Consider the following 21,528-nt stretch of genomic DNA (forward strand, 5'->3'; position numbering starts at 1 on the left):
GATGCTAGAATTACAGGGAGCAGAGGAGGAATAAAAAAGCAGTTCTCATGCAGAAACTAGCAAATCTACTTTGAAATCTTAAGTATTAATATCTTTTTATAGACCATTCTTTCTACATAGATTTTTAAAAATTTTTTCTATATATCCTCTCCCCTGCTCTCCTTTTTTATACCAAATAGGGAAAAGACAGACCTTTACAAGGTCATGATATTCAGGCTGAATATCATGAAGAACGTAGCACCCTGAAGCAAGAAGTTGGATGAGGGAGGGTTTACTAGGAATACCAGACAATCCCTGTCTGCTGGAAGAATAAGGGAATCCATGGCAGGAAAGGAATAGGAAGGAGGGTCACCTAAGACTCCCGTATAAGCTATAGTCACAACTCATTCACACTGCAACACAGAAATGACAGCAGGTAAGTCCGGCCAAACCCTAAAGACCCCCTCCAACTATACTCCCCTAAGTAAGCCAAGAAAGGCCACTAAAGAGAGAAATATACTCTGGGGTCCATAAAGGCAAAGTACAGCCTAAATTACGCTTGTCTCCATATCCTGGAGACTAGCCGAGAACAAGAAAACAATTTGGACAGATTACAATCAGACTTAAAGAGACCTGGCTTTCTAAGAAATGTCATGTATAAAAAATAAAATCACCTTACCATATTTCAGTTGCCTTAAATTTTATTTTAGCTAGCTTAGTAGGGGAAAGAAATATATATTTCTTTTCTCTCTTTTTTTGTTTGTTTTAATATTTCTAGTTCTGTCTTTCTCTGCCTCAGTCATGTATAGTCAAATTGCTGTTTGTTTAGATTTTGGCTCATATGTTATCTCTAGTATTTGTGATGTCACTTTGGTTTGTGATATGGGTGTGGGTGGGTGTTACATTATCAGATTTTATAGTTAAATTATGTAGAAAGAAGTTCTTTTTTGTAGTACTTGTAGCCTCAGTAACTTCTGAAGTCCTCACCTCCTCTAGAGTGGCTTGGGTGAAGATCCTAATGTTCTTAAGAAACATGCTTTGTATAAAATGTCAAATACGCAGATAGATTTGTGGATACAGGTAGTGAGATGCATCCCTACATGTGCAAAAGAACCCTCCTCCATGCACATGAAGAAGGTACTGTTAAATTCTTACAATAGCTGCCAAGGTTAGGGACCAAAAATGAAAGACTACGTTCCTACCATCCTGGGCACTTCTCCTTGTGTGTCTCTCCCAGGGAGACTACATGGCTTCTGGAATGTGGTTTTATTTTACATCCCATGGCAAATGCAGTAATTAGAGCTGTTAGTGGTGTCAAGAGTTTGAAAGGAGAACAAAGACACCTCTTCATGGGAACTCTTGGGCAATGCCCTGCTCCTTATCAGGTGCTGGTCCTGATGGTGGTTTTGATTTTTCATATGCAAAATGCCAAAGGAGCCTCCCTCCCCAGGGAGAAGAGAGTGAAATGATGGAAAAACAAAGTATGAGTCTGGCAGGGAAGCCTGGAATCGCATGTGTTGCCTGTTTGAATTTCTGAGTGTTATCCCTGGAGTGAATCAAAGCCTACAGGCAGACCACACCACAGACCGTGGTGGAACTACCTCCAGACGGATGGCATCTGGACCCACAGACACTTGGGAGGACAATGGCACTCATTCAGTGTTGAGCCCTGGCCTCACCTCCCAAGAGGTGGGTCAGTTTTAGAGCAGGGCTTTGGAAAGGGTTTGTCTTTGGAAACGGTTTGCGAATGTCTGGAGACTGGGCAGGCAAGCGAGCATCCTCTCAGCGCCGGTGAATCTTGGGGAGGTGGCAGGCAGCATGTTCTTAGGCTACCTGAAAATTGCCATCCAGAATTTAAACTCTGCCTGGCAGGGATAGAAGGCAAGTATGGAACTAAAAAGTTATCATTGGAGTAGCTCTTCTGGTTCTCTTTCCCCACCGTTTTTGTTTTGGTTTTAGTTTTTTGGCCCTCTTTTCCTTCCTTTTTTCCCCCTCCTTCCTTCCCTTTTTCCCTCCCTTCCTTCCTTCTTTTCTCCCTCCCTCCCTTCTGCTTTCCCTTCTTTGAAACAGGGCTTCACTAAGTCACTACATTGCCTAGAGTAGGCTCAAGCTTGTGATTGTTCTACCTCAGCCTCCCAGAATTCTGGGATTACAGGTGTGCTGCCACTATGCCCAGCTTCTTTCCCTGTTTTTTTTTGTTTTGTTTTTTGGTATCGGGGATCTAACTCTGGCCCTTGTGCTTGCTGGGCAGGCGATGGAACCACTGAGCTAAATCCCTGGCCCTCTTTCCCTGTCTTGAGTTTGGCTTCCCAGCACCTCCTCCTTCCTTCCAGATATTCATCCAACATATTTAATTTCCTGTTTTTGACTCAATACCAAGTGACACAGCTGTGACTCTGAAGAGCACACTGAATCTCCTTCTTTTAGCACCAAGCTGTTCACATGGGCAGCACTCTTAATACTCTTCAAACCTGATCAAGTGCTGCCTTCTCTCCATTCCATGTAACTTACTTCAATTGACTGTGCCCTATAGATGACCCTCATCATCCTTAGAACCATCCCCAGGGAAGCTTTACTTGTGCTATTTTCCATATGTTGAGAAAACTAGTATTTATTCAATATTTATGAAGGCCAGGAAATGTTCTAGGGATGTTAGAAATATTGTATCATGAAATGTCCTGTGAGTATGAGTACTGTTGTCATCCCAACATTACAGATGAAGAAACTGAGCCACAGCTGTTCAAGAACCATGCTCTAGGTCCCATACTTCATAATAAATAAAGACTGGACTCAGCCAAAATCTGAACAGCCCTTGTGAATCACTTACAGTTATCACTGTGAGGCTTTTCTTCCACTCTGTTCATCCCATCCATATACCCTCCCTGGGCCTAATCCTAGTCCTATCTTTGTTTTGAGGCTGTCTAGGCTCAGGAGTTATTCTGCTCTAATTAGCATCCCAAACCCATATCTCAACCTCAATTTTCTCACCTATCCTTCTGTCACTTCCACCTCTGCTACTCTAACCTGTCAGACTCCATATTTTGGGTCTGGAAGATCCTGGCATGGGGCTGGCCCACAGGTCTCTCCAAATTCCCAAGGCAGTCCCCCTCCTTGGGCAAATAAGACTTCACCTTCCTTATATGTGAAACGGGGATGGTAATAGTGCCTACCCAGTGGTTATGGTGAGAATGGAGTGAATGAAGTACTTGGCATGACTTCTGATGCATAGTTAGCACCTAATAAATAATATTCTTGCACTAGGATGGGAAAGGAAAAAATATCTCTGGGCTTTCTGCCTGTGGGGTGGCCCAGACTAAATTTGGGAAAGTATCTGCAGAAAATAAATAGATGATGTTGTTATTAACAATAATGTTGTGACCTATTCACTCATCTAACCATCTCTCTCTCTAGCCCCTGCTGCCCATGGTCTCAGTGACATAATCCAACATTTGATATTATCTTTGTCTCAGGTCCCTCAGATTTATGAAGTCAAGCAATGAGCCCCTTGAAGGTGGGGAATGTTTCTGATCTGCCTTGGGTATCATAGCACCTCTTTTCTCGTGATCCATCTTTACTAAAGATGTGTGGGATTGATTGACTTCACAAAAGTGGTAGATGCACAGGAGCTACATTTCCTGTTCAATTGTGGGAGCAATCCAGAACAGCTCATGTTTCATTAGATGGAAAGGGAAGTGGGCAGGTGAGGATACAGTAAGAAAGTAGCTAGACATTAGCAGAGATCATTCCCTCAAAATTCTTATAACTCAGGCTGGAAAGAGCATTTGGTCCAGGGACCTGAAACCATGGTGAGAGCTTCCATCCTCAGTACCAAATCTTGGGGTTATGATAGTTGCAACACTATATTAATGAAAGGCTTCTTCCTCAGTTTGATGCTGCTATGAAGCTTTTTTATTGTATTCTTGCTGATTTCAGTCTGATAACCTCAATTTTCCACTCATCATTTGGAGTTGTGCTTCCTGATGTATCTAAATCAGAACCTCTATTTGGAAGCACATCTGCCCTTCTTTGATGCTTAGCCAAACTTTCCTCCTAGTATTTTTAGTTCCTATAATCTTTCTTTTTTCTTTCATTTCTTCTCTTTTAGTCTCTCTTAGCTCTTATTCTCTTCCTGGAGAATCAGTTAATCAAGAAGAAATTGAATCCATTTATATGAATTCTTGTCTTTCCCTCTTTATGGAATAGTTGTGAAATTTCAGTGAAATTGTTGTTTCTTGTTTCCTCAGAAGATGTTTTTATTTTAACACCCATGCAGTAAACTTCCATGACCTTGTGAGACATATCTGAGGCTCATGATGCAGAAGAGAAAAGCTTTGGAGAGAGAATTTGAAAAGATTCCTGAACTATAATGCAAACTTTGAAGGTCACTGATTTAGATGACATGTGCTGAATGTACAACAATCATGGGCCAAGGATGTGAAATGATGGTGTCTGTCTGTCTTTCCACCATTTGTCACCTGACTTTGAATGCAGATTACTCCCATTTCCAACCCAAACTTGTTCAACCTGGACACTCCACAGATACCTCTCATTCATTATGTTCAAGATCAGATTCTTTCTCTTCTCTCACCCCCATCAAATAAGAAAACTACTGCTTCTCTCAAATTTTCCATCACTAAGATGCCTCAGTCAGAAACCTGGGAGACAGGATCAGAAAGCATACTGTCCTGAATCAAGCCTGAGTCCAAAGAAAAATCAGATCTTGTCTTTATTTAAAATGTTGATATGGGCTGGAGTATAGCTCAATGGTAAAGCGCTTGCCTAGCATGTGTGAGGCCCTGGGTTCAGTCCCTAACACTGAAAAACAAAAGTTGAAATATTGTTCGTTGTGGATTTTGGTGTTCATTTTTGTTTTTAAAATGCTTATTGTATATTTATTAGATGTATATGATATTTATTAAATAACATTTATCTTGACTACTGAGGGTTTTTTTTTTACTGTGTTCAAATTTAAGTTCCCTTAAATTTTTAGCCTGTGTCTACTCAATTGTCTCACCCTAGTCCCAGCCCTGGGTCACTCAAAGAGTGTTTGTTGATAGAACCCTATAAAGATAAGGAGACAATTTAGCATACTGTTTAAGAGCATAGCCCTGGAGTCCCACTGCCTGGATTCAAAGTCCAGCCCACCACATATGACCTTTGAGCAAGTCATTTAACCTCTGTGTATTGGGGGTAGGAGTGGTGGCATACCTCCTTCATAAGGCTACTGGGAAGATTATGTGGAATAGGACTATACATACTGTGCAGTACTTAATAAAATTCACATTAGATATTTGCTATCGTTATAGTCAGATTCCCTCGTCCAATGGTCACTCCATGATGCAACTTTGAGCAGAAGGCATCCCAATTAGAGTTTCAAGGACATAGACTGACCCAAAGTCCAGCGGTTTAGGTCTCTCAGCTTCTTGTCAAACTTTGCTACCCATGGAGGAGGAAAAGGGCCTGACTGGAGAGTGCAAGTAGGTAAACAGACACTAACATCTTCCCGGTGGCCCAGGGGCCACAGTCAGTGTCCTCACTCTTTCCATGAAATAAAGCTGCTAAATGCCCAGGCACGTGAAGCACTGAAATGAATATCTCAGGCTGCTCCCTGCCTGAGGCCAGGACCACATAACTGAGCAGAAGACCTTGAGCTCTTAAGTGCCATGACCTAGACACACTTGGTTGTATTTTTAGCCTCTTGTACTCTGTTTCCATCACCTGTGCTGGACTTTAAGCTGAAAAAGAAAACGTGTGTGTGTGTGTGTGTGTGTGTGTGTGTGTTGGGGGGAGGAGGCTGGAGGAATGCTTCTTATAGCAACCAGAGGGGACAGGAGCTTGCACACTTTCTGAGTTCTGTTGTACACAGGGCTGATTTCATGGGGGTGCCACTTGTGTATGGACACAGGTCCCCTTGCTTTAATACTCTGCTGTCTCTATCTTGAAATTTTTAATAAGATTGAACAAGGACCTCACATTTTCATTTTCCAATGTGCTGTGTAAATTACACAGCTGGTCCCATTTGTTCCCAAAGGGAGGAAAACCAAATGAAGGATGGGGGGCTGATTTCAGTCCGTAAGGGTGACTTCCTACCAGGGGCAGAACAGCCTGGAGCTACTATCAGGAGGCATTAGTGCCCAGGGTTGGCCAGATAAACTTTGTTTCAAAGCTCCTCCACACACCTTTTTGTTTTCTCCCCTGAAACAGCCAATGATATGGGGGAAAGACTAGTAAGTTGAAGAAACTGTTTCTAGTGTTTGTTAAACTTTCCCCAGAGTCCTACTTAAAACAGTCTACAGACCATTCTCCTAACTTCTTTGTTTTTGAGTTTTTATTTTCTCTCTGTGGTGCTTTCGGATGTTTGAAATTCACACACACACACACACACACACACACACACACACACACACACACACACATCCCCTCTTCCCACCCAGGGGTTGACTAGGATGTCAGTTTCCAGGAGGAGAATTTGGGCCTGTCTTGTTGGTGGCCATGTCCTCCTCCGCGATGGACATACTCTTCACTGAGTGTTTGTTCAAGGAAAAAAGGTTCATCTTTATCCAGGGTTTGCTTTGTACTGATGGTGTCACTTGCACTTTCTCATTTCATTGTCTTTGAAAGTGCTTCTGCCCGGGAGGGCCCAAGTCAGGAAGGGAAATGGTGAAGAAAATGGAGGCTGAGCAAGAATCTGAGGAGATGTGGAGGGTGTATCCCCAGGATGGAGTGTGTCTGGGTGGGTTGGCTAGTGATGATATCTCCGTGCTCCAGTAAGAAGCCCAGAAGATTCTTGAACTCAGGAATGACAATGAAAACAAACGACTGAACAAGATTCTTCTTGCCGTTAGCGCTGGGTCGTGTGGGTGGAGAGGGACAGAGAGGCCTCCTGGGAGGTAGCTGCGCCCTTGGGCCCGGCCCTGGGAGCACCTGGCTGTGTGTTTATAGCGGGGGATGACAGGGAATTGTGCGTTCTGGGAGTCAACGGTGTGGCGCAGGAGGGGTGTATCCTAGGCAGGCCAGGGAGCCCACGGGGTCGGAACCGCCCAGCCCCCGGGCACCACGAGTCGGCACACGAGGGCAGGTGTTCCCGCCGCCGCTCTGGGCGCACGTCCGCACTTGCAAGACCGGGACCAGGGACTTGAAAGCACCCGGCGCGCCGCCCAAACCTGTCCTGCTAGGCGTCACTGGGAAGTTTTAGACGAGAACTGCAGGAAAATCCCCTCTGCCTGGGGGTGTATGGGGGAGAAGGCAAGCTTAGGGTAGACCTGGCTGAGGCTGGGGGAAGACCTTGCGGGGGCAAAGAGCCTCAGAATTCAAGCCAGCCACCAGTCCTCTCAGCTGCACTGTCCCATTCATTTCTAGGCTTTGCATCAGCCGGTTTACTGGCTTCTATCTCATCCAATCTGTGAAGGGCCTTTTAGGGTTCCTATTTTCCAGATGACTGAGGCTCAGACAGATAAGGAAACTTGCTCTAAGGATGTGTGACAGGATTCTTTTTTTTTGTACCGGGGATCGAACTCCGGTCCTTGCGCTTGCGAGACAGGCGGCGGAACCACTGAGCTAAATCCCCGGCCCTATGACAGGATTCTGAATCAGGATTTAGTATGTGCCTTCTTTGTGACTGGAAGACTTGGCATAGAGAAAGGAACTTCACATTTTCTGAACTCCTACTGTGTGTGCGTAAGTTTCCATGCATTATTTCATTTTAGCACAACCGTTTAGGGGAGTAGTTGCTATCCCCCCCCCCCCATTTAACAGATGAGGAAATGTGTTTCTTTTAACCTGTCCAAAGTCTTACAGGTGACCCAGTGGGCTATGACCCTGGAAGGGCTGATTCCGAGGCACCTTTTTGTTAACCACCACGATGAGCCAACCAGGGAAAAGCGGTTTCCAAACGCTGTTCTGATTATTACTGCTGTGATTGAGCCCGCGCGTGGGTCACGACCCGACTGAGGATGGAGCAGGGGTCACCAGGAACCCAGGCCGCTTCAGCCGGGCCAAACTTCACCAAGGAGACTCGTAGGCTGGACCCCAGCCCCGCCCCTCACCTACTGGCCCCAACCCTAGCTCAGGCAAATAGGGGGCCCAGCTGGCCGGGCCAAGGGGGAGGTGAGGTAGGCGGGGCCTGGGGCATGAGTGGCAGGCGAGGGGAGGGGCGGGACAAGAGTGTGCCTTCGACTCCGCCCCTCGGGCCTCCAGGCCGAGCGGGGAGGGTCCTCAGCAGCCTGGGAGGCAGCCGCGGCTCTGAGGAGGGCGGGCCGGGGCGGGGCGGCCGGGCGGGCGGGGCGGGGCGGGGCGGGGCGGGGCCAGGCCACTTTCCGCCCCGAGTCTGGCTCCCATGGCCGCCCCCGGCTCCCCGCGCTGCCCCCTCTCCCCCGGGCCGCGCCCCGGGGCCCCGCACTGACGGCCCATGGCGCCGCCCGCCGCCCGCCTCGCCCTGCTCTCCGCCGCGGCCCTCACGCTGGCGGCCCGGCCCGCGCCCGGCCCCGGCCTTGGCCCCGGACCCGGTGAGTGAGCGACCCCCGGTGCCTGTCCAGTGAGGATTCCGCCCGAGGGGCGACGCGGGCCGCCCACGGGGCGGCCCCCTCCCTCCCGCCTCGGTGTCCCCGGACCCCTTCGCCGAACCCCTCAGCGAGGCCCTGGGCCCGCCCGATGCCTCCGGGCTCTGGAGACCTGGTACTCCTCAGTGCCTCCCCCACCCCACCAGGTCACCTTTTCCGCCTCGGTGCCCCCGGGATCCCTTCGCCAAGCCCTGGCGACTCACTGCCTCAGGGCCAGAATGCCCCTTCTGCCCCGTATCTACTGGGATCCCTTCTCCAAGTCCCTTAGCGACACCTCTCGGAGTGGGAGGGCTCCCCGCTTCAAGGCGCTGTACCCGCTTTCTAAGTTCCTCAGTGTCACCTCCCCCGGATCAGGACCCCTTTTCCGGAGCCTCATTGCGAAGCTCCTGCGCCTCCCGCCTACCCGAGTGCACCCCGGCGCCTCCCCGCGGAGCCCCCGGCCCCCAGCCCCTCTGCCCGGTCCCGCTGCGCCTTCTTGGGCGACCCTGTAACTCCTGCCTTCAGAGCTGCGGAGTTGACTTGCCTCCTTGGCCCCGCTAGAGGCAGGTCTGGGTCCTGGGACGACCCGCTGTATCTATCCTGGACGCCCCCTACCTCCTGCGTCCCCGCGGCCTCTGAACTTCTCCAATACTCAGGTGACTGTCCAGCAGCAAGAGAGAGAAAAGGAAAGGGTGAAGAGAGACTTCTCCCCTGCAGCGCTTAGGGTACTACTCCTGAGCGTGCTGTGCTGAGTCCTGTGACCTGGGTAACACCACAATTTAAATAGGTTATCCGGCTCCGCAGGCCAAGCACAGGTCTTGGGAGGTGGGGCCCTGGATCAGGATGGAAGCAGGGACTTTGCTTAGCTTCCACACAAAATCTTTGATAGCAGAATACTTTCCAAGTTGAAGAGAAGGAAAGAGGACGTTGCCTGGCCCAGTTAACATTTTTCTGCAGGTTGTTTGGGTGTTGAGCATGGGACATTTGTGAAAGGGAAGGGAAAAGTTCATTACCGGTCTGTTTGAGTAGAAAAACCAGCCTCTGGGTTCTCCACCCAAATTTACAGACTGTGTTGTTGGAAAGACAGGATTTTTTTTGCTGGTGAAAGAAAGCTCAGTTGCTTTGTCAGGGGCATAGCGGTCCACGCCTGTAATATGAGCAACACTCAGGAGGTTGAAGCAGGAGGGAGGATTGAGGATTGCCTGAGATCGAGGCCAGCCTGGGCTACATAGAGTTCAAGGCCAGCATGAAGTACATAGTGAGACCCTGTCCCTCCCCACCCCCCCCACCCCTAAAAGAGAGAGAGAATTACTTGGTTTACTCACCAACTTGGGTCAGTGCTAGGACTTGGTGTTGTCTTTTACCTTTGAGCCTCAGTTTCCTCATCTGTAAAGGGGGGATGATGATAATTCCCTTGTGGGATGTTATGAAAGCTTAAATGATATACTACTGTTGGTAACACATGTATAGAAGGCAATCAACATATTTTAGTAGTACTTTTTATAGTGCTTTGAAGTTCACCAAGTGCTAGACACCTCATTTACCCTGGGAATGCTGTGAGCTTCCTGTCTGATGAATCCCTGAAAAAAACAAAGCTTAGTTTTAGATCAGTAGAACAAGGGTCTCCAAGCACTGTAAACCTGAGGCTCAGTAAGTAGTTTCTGAGTGCTCATTGTCTTCTATGAGACTTTTACAATTTGATCACTTCTACCGTTTGCCCTATATGAGGAGTAAGGGAGGGACATTCTAAGAGGCAGTATATGTCAACATAACTGTAACCTAGTAACTCCTTAGCTCGACTTTGCCATCTGTGTATTCAGGATTTAATGTCCTCGATGGAGAGAGAGGTATGGGTGAAAATAGATTGGTTCCCCCTCTGGAAAGGACAGAGTAATAGCTCTGAAAATTGTTCAGTGAGGCAAGTCTGCACTCATGTTTATTGGAAAGTGGATCTCTCCAGTCACCTTTGCTTTGCTAGGTCACATGTAGTGAGTAACTTTTATGTAATTTAAACCCTAAATCTTGGTGTGATTTGTTTAGAAGTCTGGGCTAAGGGCAAATAACCATCGTGATAAGTAGCCCAGGTTCTTAATTCAGAGTCTTACCAGCTTGGTTTCTAACTGTCCTGGTACATTGGTGCTTCTGAGACTTTTCCTCTCTGGTTGCAGAAGCAGTTTTAGAGACATACCACATGTTCTTCAGCATCACATCCTATCAAGAGCCTACCCACCAATTTTTAAAAATCCTTTCCAATAAAAAACACGTTTTACGCTGAAGATATGCCAAGTCTGCCATTTCATATTTTGTGATACTGTAATTTTCTCTAAAATTTTGTGGATGGAAAAAATTATTCCAATACTTATATTCTGTACAATTTTGTAATATTTAAATTACTGGTGGTTTACATTTTTGAATGCTGACTTTCTAAAAACAGTTAGCTCATTCCCCATCAATGCTACTTCCAATTACAGTGTATAGGGAACCCTGAATGATCCCCCTTCTCTCCATTTTCTTCCTTCCTTTACAACTGATAAGAAGGAAGATAGAAATTAGAGGGGTAATCTGGACTGTCCTCTGAAGAAGAAGGGCAGTGGGGCCATGGGCCTGTGGGCTCTCAGCAGTGGGTTATCTTGTGAGATTTATTGACCTTAAGTGGAGAGCAGTGGACTTGGGTTATTTGAGTTCTCTGCATAAGGCAAACTGCCCAAGGTGAATGTCTTCCTTGAGAGTTTTACGGTGCTTGGGTCTGCTTGGTGTGCATCAACAGAGCTTATCCATTCAGGTTACTGTTGCTTTTTGTAAGTGTGTAAGTTGATGTTTGTTCTCCCTTAACACTTCATCTGGAACTTGTTCCATTAGCCAGTACTATGCCTTGCCATAAAACCTAAGAGATTAGTTAACAGCAAGAGTATCATTCTCTCTACAGAGTCTCGCCCCTTTTTAGGACTTCCTAGTGCTAATACTGGGGAGCTGAAGCAGTGAAGGAGTGAAGCAGACCAACATTCGTATCAGTTACTTGTATGCTCTTTGAGTATTTTATGAAACACCATTTTGACCTGGCATCAGAGAACTCTAATCCTTTTGTGAAAATTTGTTTTGATCCCTAGAGAAATAATTTAAATGTTTGAGATTCTCAGCCATTTTGTACATCTTAAAGCAGTGGTAGTGAGCCTATGGCACAGGTGCTGCAGTGGGCTGTTTGTTATTGAAAGCACTAAAAGGTTTGCCATCACTATCTTAAGGTGAGAAAGAATTGCTACATTTAGGCTCACCAGCATAGTTGGACCATAAGTAATAAATGACTAAGATAAAATACATTGTTTCACAGTATCTAGATTAGGGATTTTTGGTAATAGGCCTCTTCATTTTGGTAACACCCTCTTCATTTTACAATTTTTTTTTGGTACCAGGGATTGAACTCAGGACCTTGGACTTGTGGGGCAGGTGGTGGCACCACTGAGCTAAATTCCGGCCCTCATTTTACAACTTTTGAGCCTGGAATGCCACCTGAGGCCCTAGGTCAGTTCCGGGCAAACATTTTTGTAAAGGGTAAGACAGTAAATTGGACTTTGGAGGCCACATGCTATTGCAGTTACTCAACTCTGACTTTGTAGTGCAAAAGCAGCCATAGACAAAATATAAATGAACAGGCATGACTCTATTCCAATAAAACTTTATGGATAGTTTTGAATTTCATATAATTTTTATATGTCACAATATATTGTCCTTCTGAATTTTTCAAATTTAAAACCCAGTCTTGGGGTTGTGGCCATACAAAAACAGGCAGTCCAGGTGAATTCAGGTGAGGTTGAGAAGGTGACCCTGCAAGGAGGGGTTGTGACCAGAACACCAGGTTGGGGTGGGGCTGATTCTGCAAGCCATGCCTCTCTGATGCCCAAGAGAGGATCCCGGGCGAGAAATGGGTGTTCTGCATGACTTTGGAGTCCTCTACATCCCCCCAACTCAGGCTGGGAGAATGACCGGGACATTCATTCATTCAACAGGCATTCCGTGAGCTCCTGACCAGACTCTGTAACCAGAGGAGTGCCCACGACAGAGAAGCCTTGTGTCCTGTCCTAGCTTGCAGTCCTGCAAGAGGAGAGAGCTAATGAGTGAGATTTCTGTGACACACTCTAGAAAGGAAATAAAAAGTGAGCTGATTAAAAAAAAAAAACAAACAAGCAGTCCAGGTTAGGTCCTCAGGCTGTACTTTACCAACTCCTGCTCTAGGTGTATGTGTTTTGATTTTTTTTTCAGTGTTCATAGGTCTGAAAAAAGCAACAAGGAGAGGACTGGGGATTTAGCTCAGTGGTTTTGCTGCCTGCTGCGCAAGCGCAAGGACCCGAGTTTGATCCCCGGTACCAAAAAAAAAGTGACAAGGAGGATTACTTTTACCATTAAAAGTAATGGATGAACCTTTTACCATTACTGTTAATTACTTTAAGATACATATGGGAGATCCCTAGCAATAGAGAAAGCAACAACAAAAAAGCAAAAGATACATATGAAGGCTGGACGTAGTGGCGCACACCTTTTCTCAGAAGAAAAAAAGATACTTATGAAAGAAAGAAATTTTTTAAATGATAAATTTAAAATTTTACCATGATTTTTAAAAATGATACTGGTGAAGGAAAGTTCATGCACATACATTTGGATCTTTAATTAGACATTTTAAAAAGGCTTTAAAGGGAAATTTAGTGTGGTTCAGTGCACAACATAAGGACAACAGTGCTTGCCTTTGGAACTAGCCTATAGTTTGATTGTTCAACTGTGCCTACAGATGTTGCTTGGAACAAACTGTTGAGAGATCTGTTTCTCAGAGGAAAGCCCAGGCAGCAGGTGGCACCAGCCCTGAGACCTAGAAAAACAGCCAGGAGAGAAAAAAAAGAAAAGAAAAAGAAAGAAAACAAATTTCCGTCACTTTCCTAAGCAGTTAATTTTTATTTCCATGTTTCTATTGTCATATACAAAGTGGTCATTGCAGAACAACCATGTGCTTAGTGTGGCTGATTATTTTGTTTTAATTAAAACATTTCTGAAAAAACAAAATGAAACCTTCAAACATACGAAGCTGATTGTGTTTGTACTGTGGAGCAGTTAATGCAAAACATTCAAGAGAGGCTGTAAGTTTGGATCTGTAGCTTTTGTCTGAATTTTTACCTCCTAAATAAGGACAACCTACCAGAAATTGAATGTGTCCTTAGGAAACTGCCTACACAGGTTTTGTTGAGATGAGATTTCCTCAAGCCCCCTGACACCACTTGGCAGGTTAGTTTCTGGCTGGCTCACTGTGCAGCCTCACGGAGGTGAGGATAACTTTCTTTCCCTGTTCAGTTTGACCTTGAGACTCCAGCTGAAACCTGGAAGTATTCATCTCCAAGGAACAGTGTAATGTCACTATTTTTTCCTCCCTCTTTTATCATTGTCGTCTTTCCAAGATGGCAGTGCCTTTTCCCAGACCTCAACTTTAGACTCACTGTCTGGTTTCAGACTGAACAGGGACATTGAGAGAGGCCTTTATAGATATGTCAGAGATGTGTTCCTACATCTCACAAATAACCACTGTACTGAAACCTGCCTTCTCCTTCAAGGGAATCTCTCTCTAAAATCCTCTTTCTAGGTATACGCCTACTTGTCCTGGACTTGTGTCACTTTGAAGAGGAATGAAGTTGGGTGCTAGGAAGTGGCTTGGGAGACAAAAGGGTTTTGGCCACCCCACAGGCAAAGTTGTTGCTCTCTTTCCCACTTCTACAACAGGACCCTCTTGGGACTGTCTTCTGCTGGGCCCAGCTTCTGGTTTCCCCTGACATGGATTTAATCCTGGCAAGTAGCCAAAGCATTAAATTTTTATTGTTCAATTTACCACAAGGGCGGGGCCTTGCTTTTCATGGGTTGAGAAGGCTGTGGCTGTTTCCAAACCTGAGTGTCACACCACATTAGCAACTGCAGACTTTGAGGGCTGCATTTCTTTCAGTTTGGTTAGATTCTTGGTTAGATCCAGAACAGTATACTCACACTTTTAAGTTTAAAAGCTAAGAAATTGTAAAAACAGAATAGACAACTTTTAAAGATGATTCATAATGGTTGTAGCTATCGACATATGTGACTGACCTTGTGTGGTTTCTATGTCTTACATACAGATGTATTAAATGGCTGTGCAGTTTCCTTAGTGTCCCAAAGTCAGATGACAATATGGTGACCAAGTAGTTTTCTTCCAGCAGAGTAGGGATTTTAACCAATCCCAATACAGTATGTAAATTACTTGCTGCTGTTTAATCTATAAAAATTTATCTTCAAAGAAAATTATTGGGCTGGTAAAAATATTTTTAATAATGACCACAGAAGCCATATTTGTTTTTCTTTGATGTTCTTCCGAAGACTCTTCTGGTTCTAATCAGATTGTTCCCACATAAAATACAGTGGAAATCTACAATAATAAAATCCCCATTTCTATGTCTATGGGGAAATAAACAGGACGGGGACTGTTTTTTAAGGGGCTTTCCCCTTGCTTTTCCCCAGACTTAAAGCCTCTATTACTGGTGGGTGTTTTGGCATCAGTTAAGGGCCTTCAATCCTTCCCTCCCTCCATGTTTTGCTCTTTCATTAAAGTGTTTCTGTTGTCTAATTATATCCTTTCAATCAAATTAGAGACTGCAGCATCTGGTGAGGGCTCTAACTGCTGCCATCTGCACCTCGTATATACAGTCCTTTTCAGCTGAGAATCACTCAACTTTCAAATGGCAGGAAGAGATTTGGGAAAAAGTTTAGTTGGAGGGGAGGTTAATTTAAAAGGAACATCTTCAAAGGCTGGGATAGGATGCCCAGCTTGCTGTGATGTGTGCATGGCCATGCAGAGCTTCATTGGCTTGGCTCTCCAAAGATGCTTGTTCAGAGTTTCTGGTGCATGAAGGGTTTATCTGTTGGTCTTAGCTGAAATGACTAGGCCCTCCCCTCCCTATTATGGTTTTGGAGGGGCCTGGGTGGAGCTGAGATTTTTCTCTCCTGAGAACACTCTTGTTATATGACCACTGGTTAATGGATGTGACACTTTCTTTTTGACCATTTCTTCTAACCTAGTGATTTTAACAGAAGGAGGTTTTGCCCCCAGGGGACATTTTGCAACACTTGGAGGCATTTTTGACTATGACAACTGAGACGGTGCTATCAGCCATCTAGCAAGCAGAAGATAGAGATCCTGCTAAACATCCTAGAATGTACAAGACAACTCCCCCCACCCCCACCCCCACTGCACCCCACCCCACCCGCCATGACCCATCCTAAGATGTCAGTAGTGCTGAGGCTGAGAAATGCTGTCCTAATTGTATTGTTTTTTGCCTTTCCTTTTACTGTGGTTTAGGAGCAGGCAACTCTGATCAGCATCTTTTTTTCATTCTTAGAGTAGATTCCTCATTATCTACACCTAATCTCCTTTAGCATTTGTTTGGACAGTGTTTCAGAAACCTAAATGGAATAAGGTCTGTGATTCACTGTGTCTTTATAGTCTTTTTAGAGAGTTAGATTGCCAAATTAAATATAGGATGCTCAGTTAAATTTGAATTTCAGGTAAACACCAATAACTTTTTAGTATAAGTTTGTCTCATGTAATATTTGGAAATAACAGTACTTAAAAATTATTCAGTAGTTGAGTTAGGGTTAGGGAGAAAAAAATTACTTAGTATTTACCTGAAATTCAAATTTAACTGAGCATCTTGTACTTTTATTTGCTAAATCTGGCAAACCTACTTAAGATCCATAAAATGCTATGTGAAACTTTAAACCTTGGATAATCAAAATTATTCTGTTTCCTCTATCTGCCCTTATTCTTGTTGCTCAGAGGGGCTAGGGATGCCAGCATTGCCAGTTCCTGCCTGTTCATAAACCAGTGTTAAACTAAATCCTTCCTTCTGCCCTAAACTGTCTTCCTAGCCAGAACATCAGAAATCTGTCTTTTGATTATATTTTTGTGTTAGAACCAATTAACAAGTGCTTATCAAATGCCTAATGTGTACCCATCCTCTCTGACCAGAACTCAACCCTGTGACAGATCACAGAAGCCTGTAACTTTGTTGCTTCAGAGTTTATTTTATTGTATTTTTTTTGCTTCAGAGTTTATTTTGAGGATGTACTCTAGAGATATGTTATCTACCTGTCAATGAGCTCTCCCCACTGAAGAACTCTTGTATTGCTTGTTCATCCCATGTCAGCTAAGAGAAGTTGAAAAGCCCAGAGCCTGGCTTCCATGGAGCATGGGCTGCACTCCAGGACTCCATTATTGGGGAAATTTCTTGCCATCTGACATTAAAAGTAGGATATAGACGGTACTGATAAAAATTGTCTAGAAGCTGGATTGTGTAAATTTATTTGATTTCTTTTTAGTCTGATTGAGATCTTTATATAGTATGAAATAGGAATATTCAAGTGATAGGCAAGGTGTAGATTTGAACCAGGCATATTCTGCCTAATGTGAACTCAGAAAATAAAAAATGTATATTCACTAAAAATAGGGTAGACTACTGAGTTTGATCCCTGGTACCAAAAAAAAAAAGGTGGACTATTTCCCCCATTATATGTGGCTTTACCATTGATTTCCTTTAAATAGCAGGGTCCTCTAGTTTAAATGATGAGTATTTGACTTTCAAATATTTGATTTACATAAAATTTCCTGGAACTTCTCATAAATGATTGCTAGGCAGTCAGGAGGCTAACTTAAAAGTATACATTGGTAAGGAAACTTGGGCATTCTGTAACAGATTCCCCTACCCCAGGTCCCCATTGTCTACTTCTCTCACTCCACAAATATTTGCCGGTACCCTCTGTGCGGTTTGTAGTTGCTGAGGATACAAAGGTAAGATGCTTGGAGCTGGGGGTAGAGCATGTGGTTAGCATGTGCAAGGCCCTGAGTTCAATCCCCAGCACCAAAAAAAAAAAAACAGCTGAGTGGGTGAGGGGCTGGGAATTTGGAAATGTAGTGCAGTGGTAGAATGCTTGTCAAAACATGCACGAGACTCTGAGTTTGATTGCCAGCACTGGGTAGAGGGGTAAGACAGGCTGTTGGAAGCAAGGCTAGGTGCTTTTTCAGGAATTACGGTTCAAGATGATCAAGTCCTGTGGAAGGTACCATGTCACTTGTTTGATCCCCTTGTTCCTATAGGAGTACAATACTATCCTAGATCTAGCATTGAATTGTTCTCCTTTTGTCTTTTTTTTTTTTTTTAGAAATGACTTTTAATGAACTGAGGTATTGTCCATCAGAAAGCTGAACTTGAAGCTTTAGATATATCATACTTTCTATGAGCAAATTCTATCAAGATTGAGGTGACTTTTATAAATAAATATCTGAAGTAGACCCATTTGTACTATGTATTATATTGATAGATAAATGGTTTACATCATCCAAGTCTGATAGAGTATGTTTGGTTGGTACTGTCTGTAAAATCCATCAAAGTATTTTGCTTAATTAATGAAATGTTTTTCTTGTAGTTCTGCTTCTTCTGACTTCTCAGTATCTTGAGTCTTAAACTGAGGCTTGGCTTAATCTCTCTGTATATGTTACAGAGTTAGATGCTGATAGGTTAGTGGTCATTTTTTTTTTCTCAAGAACTATCAGGGATAGGGGTATGGTCAGTTATAGAGAGTGTGCTTAGATTGTGTGAGGCCCTTAGATCAACCTTCAGCACCATAAAAGAAATAGAATATTAAAAGAAAAATAACCCAGCTCTCTTTTGAGCTTCAATTCAATGATTATTTGTGTTTACAGTATCCTACATGATAAATTGAAATTCCTCAGGCACTACTACATATTCACAGTGGCTATTCCTGGCAAAAACATATGTACTTCACAGTGACAACCATGACATGTTTTCCAGTGGGCCCTGCCTGGGTAGGAGGGGAGGTTAAGATGAGAGCCAGATGGGAACAGAGTAGCACCCAGCCCTTGCATTCTGGGCCTTCTCTGCTTCAACAGTTATTTGTTTTTTTGCATTTTTATTTAATAATAAGATCCCTTGAAGTGTTTTCATGGGTCTTCCAAATTTAAACTTCTAGTCCCATGCTCACCATAGGTTTGGGTTTTGTTTTGGAATCGTATTTTAAGTAATTCAATATTTTTCTGTTAATAGAGATGAATAAATTAGAGATTCAAATAGAAAATCTCAAGTCCTCTTTCAAAAGTATAAATTCTTTAGTTAAAACTGCTTTGAGAAGCATGGACTGTTCTGTTTTTGTGTGGTGTGTGTGTGTGTGTGTGTGTGTTGCTAGGGTTTGATCCCAGGGCTTCACACATCTTAAGCATATTTTGAACCATAACTATATCTGTAAACCTGGTTAATGTTTTTAAGGACACTGTCTCCTTAAATGAAAAGGATGATCTAAAAGATACTTTAATGGAAAAGCTACTGATGCTTAAAAATTGCAGTGATTATTTATGTGGTAATTCTACTTTGGGCAGAAGTACAGCTTGTTCTATGTTCATTTTGCTCAGTTAATGCATAATCCAAGAGTAGAATATATGAACGACTGTCTTGGTTTTAGATGGCTTGATTTATTGCTGATTGAGTTTATGGTTCTTGAAAAGAAGCTAAGGTAGATTAATTTCAAAACAACATGCTAAGAACTATTTCAAGATGTTCTTTAAACACTTTTTTTTCCACTATGGAAAATTTAGAATGCACAGAAAATAGGAGACTATAAGGAAGTTGTATGTATCCATTTCCCAGCTTTCAGGATTATCAACAATGGCCAAAACCCTTTGCTCCTCTCCACTAGGTTATTTTAAAAAATTAATTAATTAATTTTTTATTATTACATGTTTGCAGTACATAATGTTTGCATTCCTTGTAGGGATTTGGTATATGTACAATAACAAATTTTGATTCCTTTTTCATCCCTCTTCCCTCCTTTCCCTTTCCTCTCCCTCCAACTCTTTGTCTTCTTCCCATTTGAAAAAGATCTATTTGCCTATTTCCTATTAACTATCTTTTATTTTGCTCTTCATAATTTGGGTTTCTCATATAAGAGAAACTATGCAATATTTAAGCTTGTGTGTCTTGATTTATTTTACTTAACATATGGTTTTATGGTGTATCCATTTTCCTACAGATGAGTTAAGTTTATCTTTCTTTATTTCAGAGTAGTACTCCACTGCGTATAAATAAATTTATCTGTTATCTGTTGATGGACATATAGGGTGCACTGAAGATTTAGCTATGATGAATTGTGCTGTTACAGTCACCAGTGTGGATGTTTTAGTGTAATATAATGTCTAGGTTATTTTGTTACAAATCTCAGATATCATCTCTTCTGTAAATAATTCAGTATGTATCTCTAAATGATAATTATTCTTTTCAAAAACCTACTAGTTTCATAATGTACCTAAAAAAAAAATCAGTTCCTTAATGTCATCAGATATCCAGTCAGGATTCAAATGTCCCTGGTTGTCTCTTTATAGTTCAGTCAGGACCTAAACAAGGTACATTTAGATGATAAAGAGGTTTTTTTTGTTTTTCTTTTTGAGACAAGGTCTCACTTTGTAGTGCAGACTGGCCTTGAACTCACTGTGTAGCCCAAGCTGGCCTCACTCTCAATGATCCTCCTGTCTCAGCCTCCAGAGTACTGGGATTACAGGTGTGCTCTATCATACCTGGCTAGATGATGTGAGTTTTAAGTCTTTATTTTTATTTTTTATTTAGTTATTTATTTTTTGGTACCAGGGATCGAACTTGGGACCTTGCACTTGTGAGGCAGGTGGCGGCACCACTGAGCTAAATCCTTGGCCCTGTTTTAAGTCTTTATTGACTTTTTCTTTTCTTTTTGCAATTTTTGTTGTTGTTGAAGGTATAGTTTCTTAGCCAGGTGTGGCAAAGCACACCTGTATTCCCAGCACTTGGGAGGCTGAGGCAGGAGGATCACTGAGAATTTGAGGCCAGTCTGGGCTACATAGTGAACTCAAGGCCAGCCTCAACTACAAAGCATGACTCTGTCTCAAGGAAAAAAAAAGATGTAGTTTCTTCTAAGCAAAAGGATGGCTTAAGTGTCTCTTGAGAGGGAGGGCCCACATGGGAGGCAAATTTTGTTTGTTTGTTTGTTTGTTTACTTATATTTTACCATAGAATTATTACTTCCACTAGAGAAGCATATAGAATTAGAGAATTTTAAGGGTGGAAGAGATTTTTAACTATCAGTCCTTTCTAGTGACATCATCCCAGACTTTTGAATCTTAGTTTCATGTTGTTAGATCTTGAAATTGCAGGTACAGTAATTTGAGTTTAGACTGTAAAAGGACATTATGGTCATCTGGGTCAAATCCCTTCATTTCACATGTAAATAACTGAGGAAAAAAACAAGGGCCCAAGTGCCTAGGTGGTTTGCTCAAACCATAGAGTTTCAGCTATTTACCTGATGTCATTTCCACTTATTCCGGTGACTCTCTATATGTACTAAGTGTAGAGGGCCCCACTCCCAACTGTCTTCTCTCTACTGTAGATCTGATAACCTCCCTCCATGTGATCACAGAAATCACTTTAAAAGGTGAGTATCTTGTCATAGCCTCATGATTTTGGGTGAAGAAGGTTGGGCATCACTGTCTTCCCAGGATCGTGTACCTCTTTACCATAGACTTGTGCTTAACTGAGCAGCATCCTGTAGTGGTCTGGAGTGTCTGAGGGCAGAGGTGGCTTGCCTTAGAATATGGGTTTGGAAGATATACATACCCATAGGGGACCAATCTGTAGTTGAAACCCAGCCGAGCAGCAGGTGTCCTGTATGCACTGGACAGCATTGTCATACTGCCCTCTAAATAGTTAAGAAGAAATTTTTCCACCAAAGCCTTGTCTCTCTGTAAAGTACTCACCTACCAAAAATCTCATAGATATTTTAAAAAGGACAGAAGATATTCCCATTGGAAAATGTTTTCTGCTGTCTTACTTCAAGATGCTGTAATTGAATTTAATGTGCATTGCCTCTTGTTAATTCCAAACTAGGCTAAACCCAGCCAGATTCTTCCAACATAAGATCA

The 21,528-nt window shown here is 43.3% G+C and overlaps 1 protein-coding gene across 5 annotated transcripts in view; it reads left to right on the forward strand.

Moving 5' to 3' along the window:
- The first annotated feature begins 8,294 nt into the window (after positions 1-8,294).
- Positions 8,295-21,528, forward strand: part of Kremen1 (kringle containing transmembrane protein 1) — a 71,492-nt gene continuing 58,258 nt past the window's right edge. The window contains exons 1-2 of one of the 5 annotated variants that reach the window (XM_087197994.1): positions 8,379-8,483; positions 12,521-12,667. In XM_087197994.1, the coding sequence (XP_087054120.1) occupies positions 12,625-12,667 (43 nt within the window). In that variant the 5' untranslated portion in view covers positions 8,379-8,483; positions 12,521-12,624. Of the gene's footprint in view, positions 8,484-12,520; positions 12,668-21,528 lie in introns of all 5 variants that reach the window. The other 4 variants (XM_013071983.3, XM_087197993.1, XM_087197995.1 and 1 more) reach the window with 4 other exon arrangements.

This window comes from Heterocephalus glaber, unplaced genomic scaffold (assembly GCF_053883595.1).
Source record: "Heterocephalus glaber isolate CG9 unplaced genomic scaffold, H.glaber_assembly_v1.0 deba00001687, whole genome shotgun sequence".
NCBI lineage: Eukaryota > Metazoa > Chordata > Mammalia > Rodentia > Bathyergidae > Heterocephalus > Heterocephalus glaber.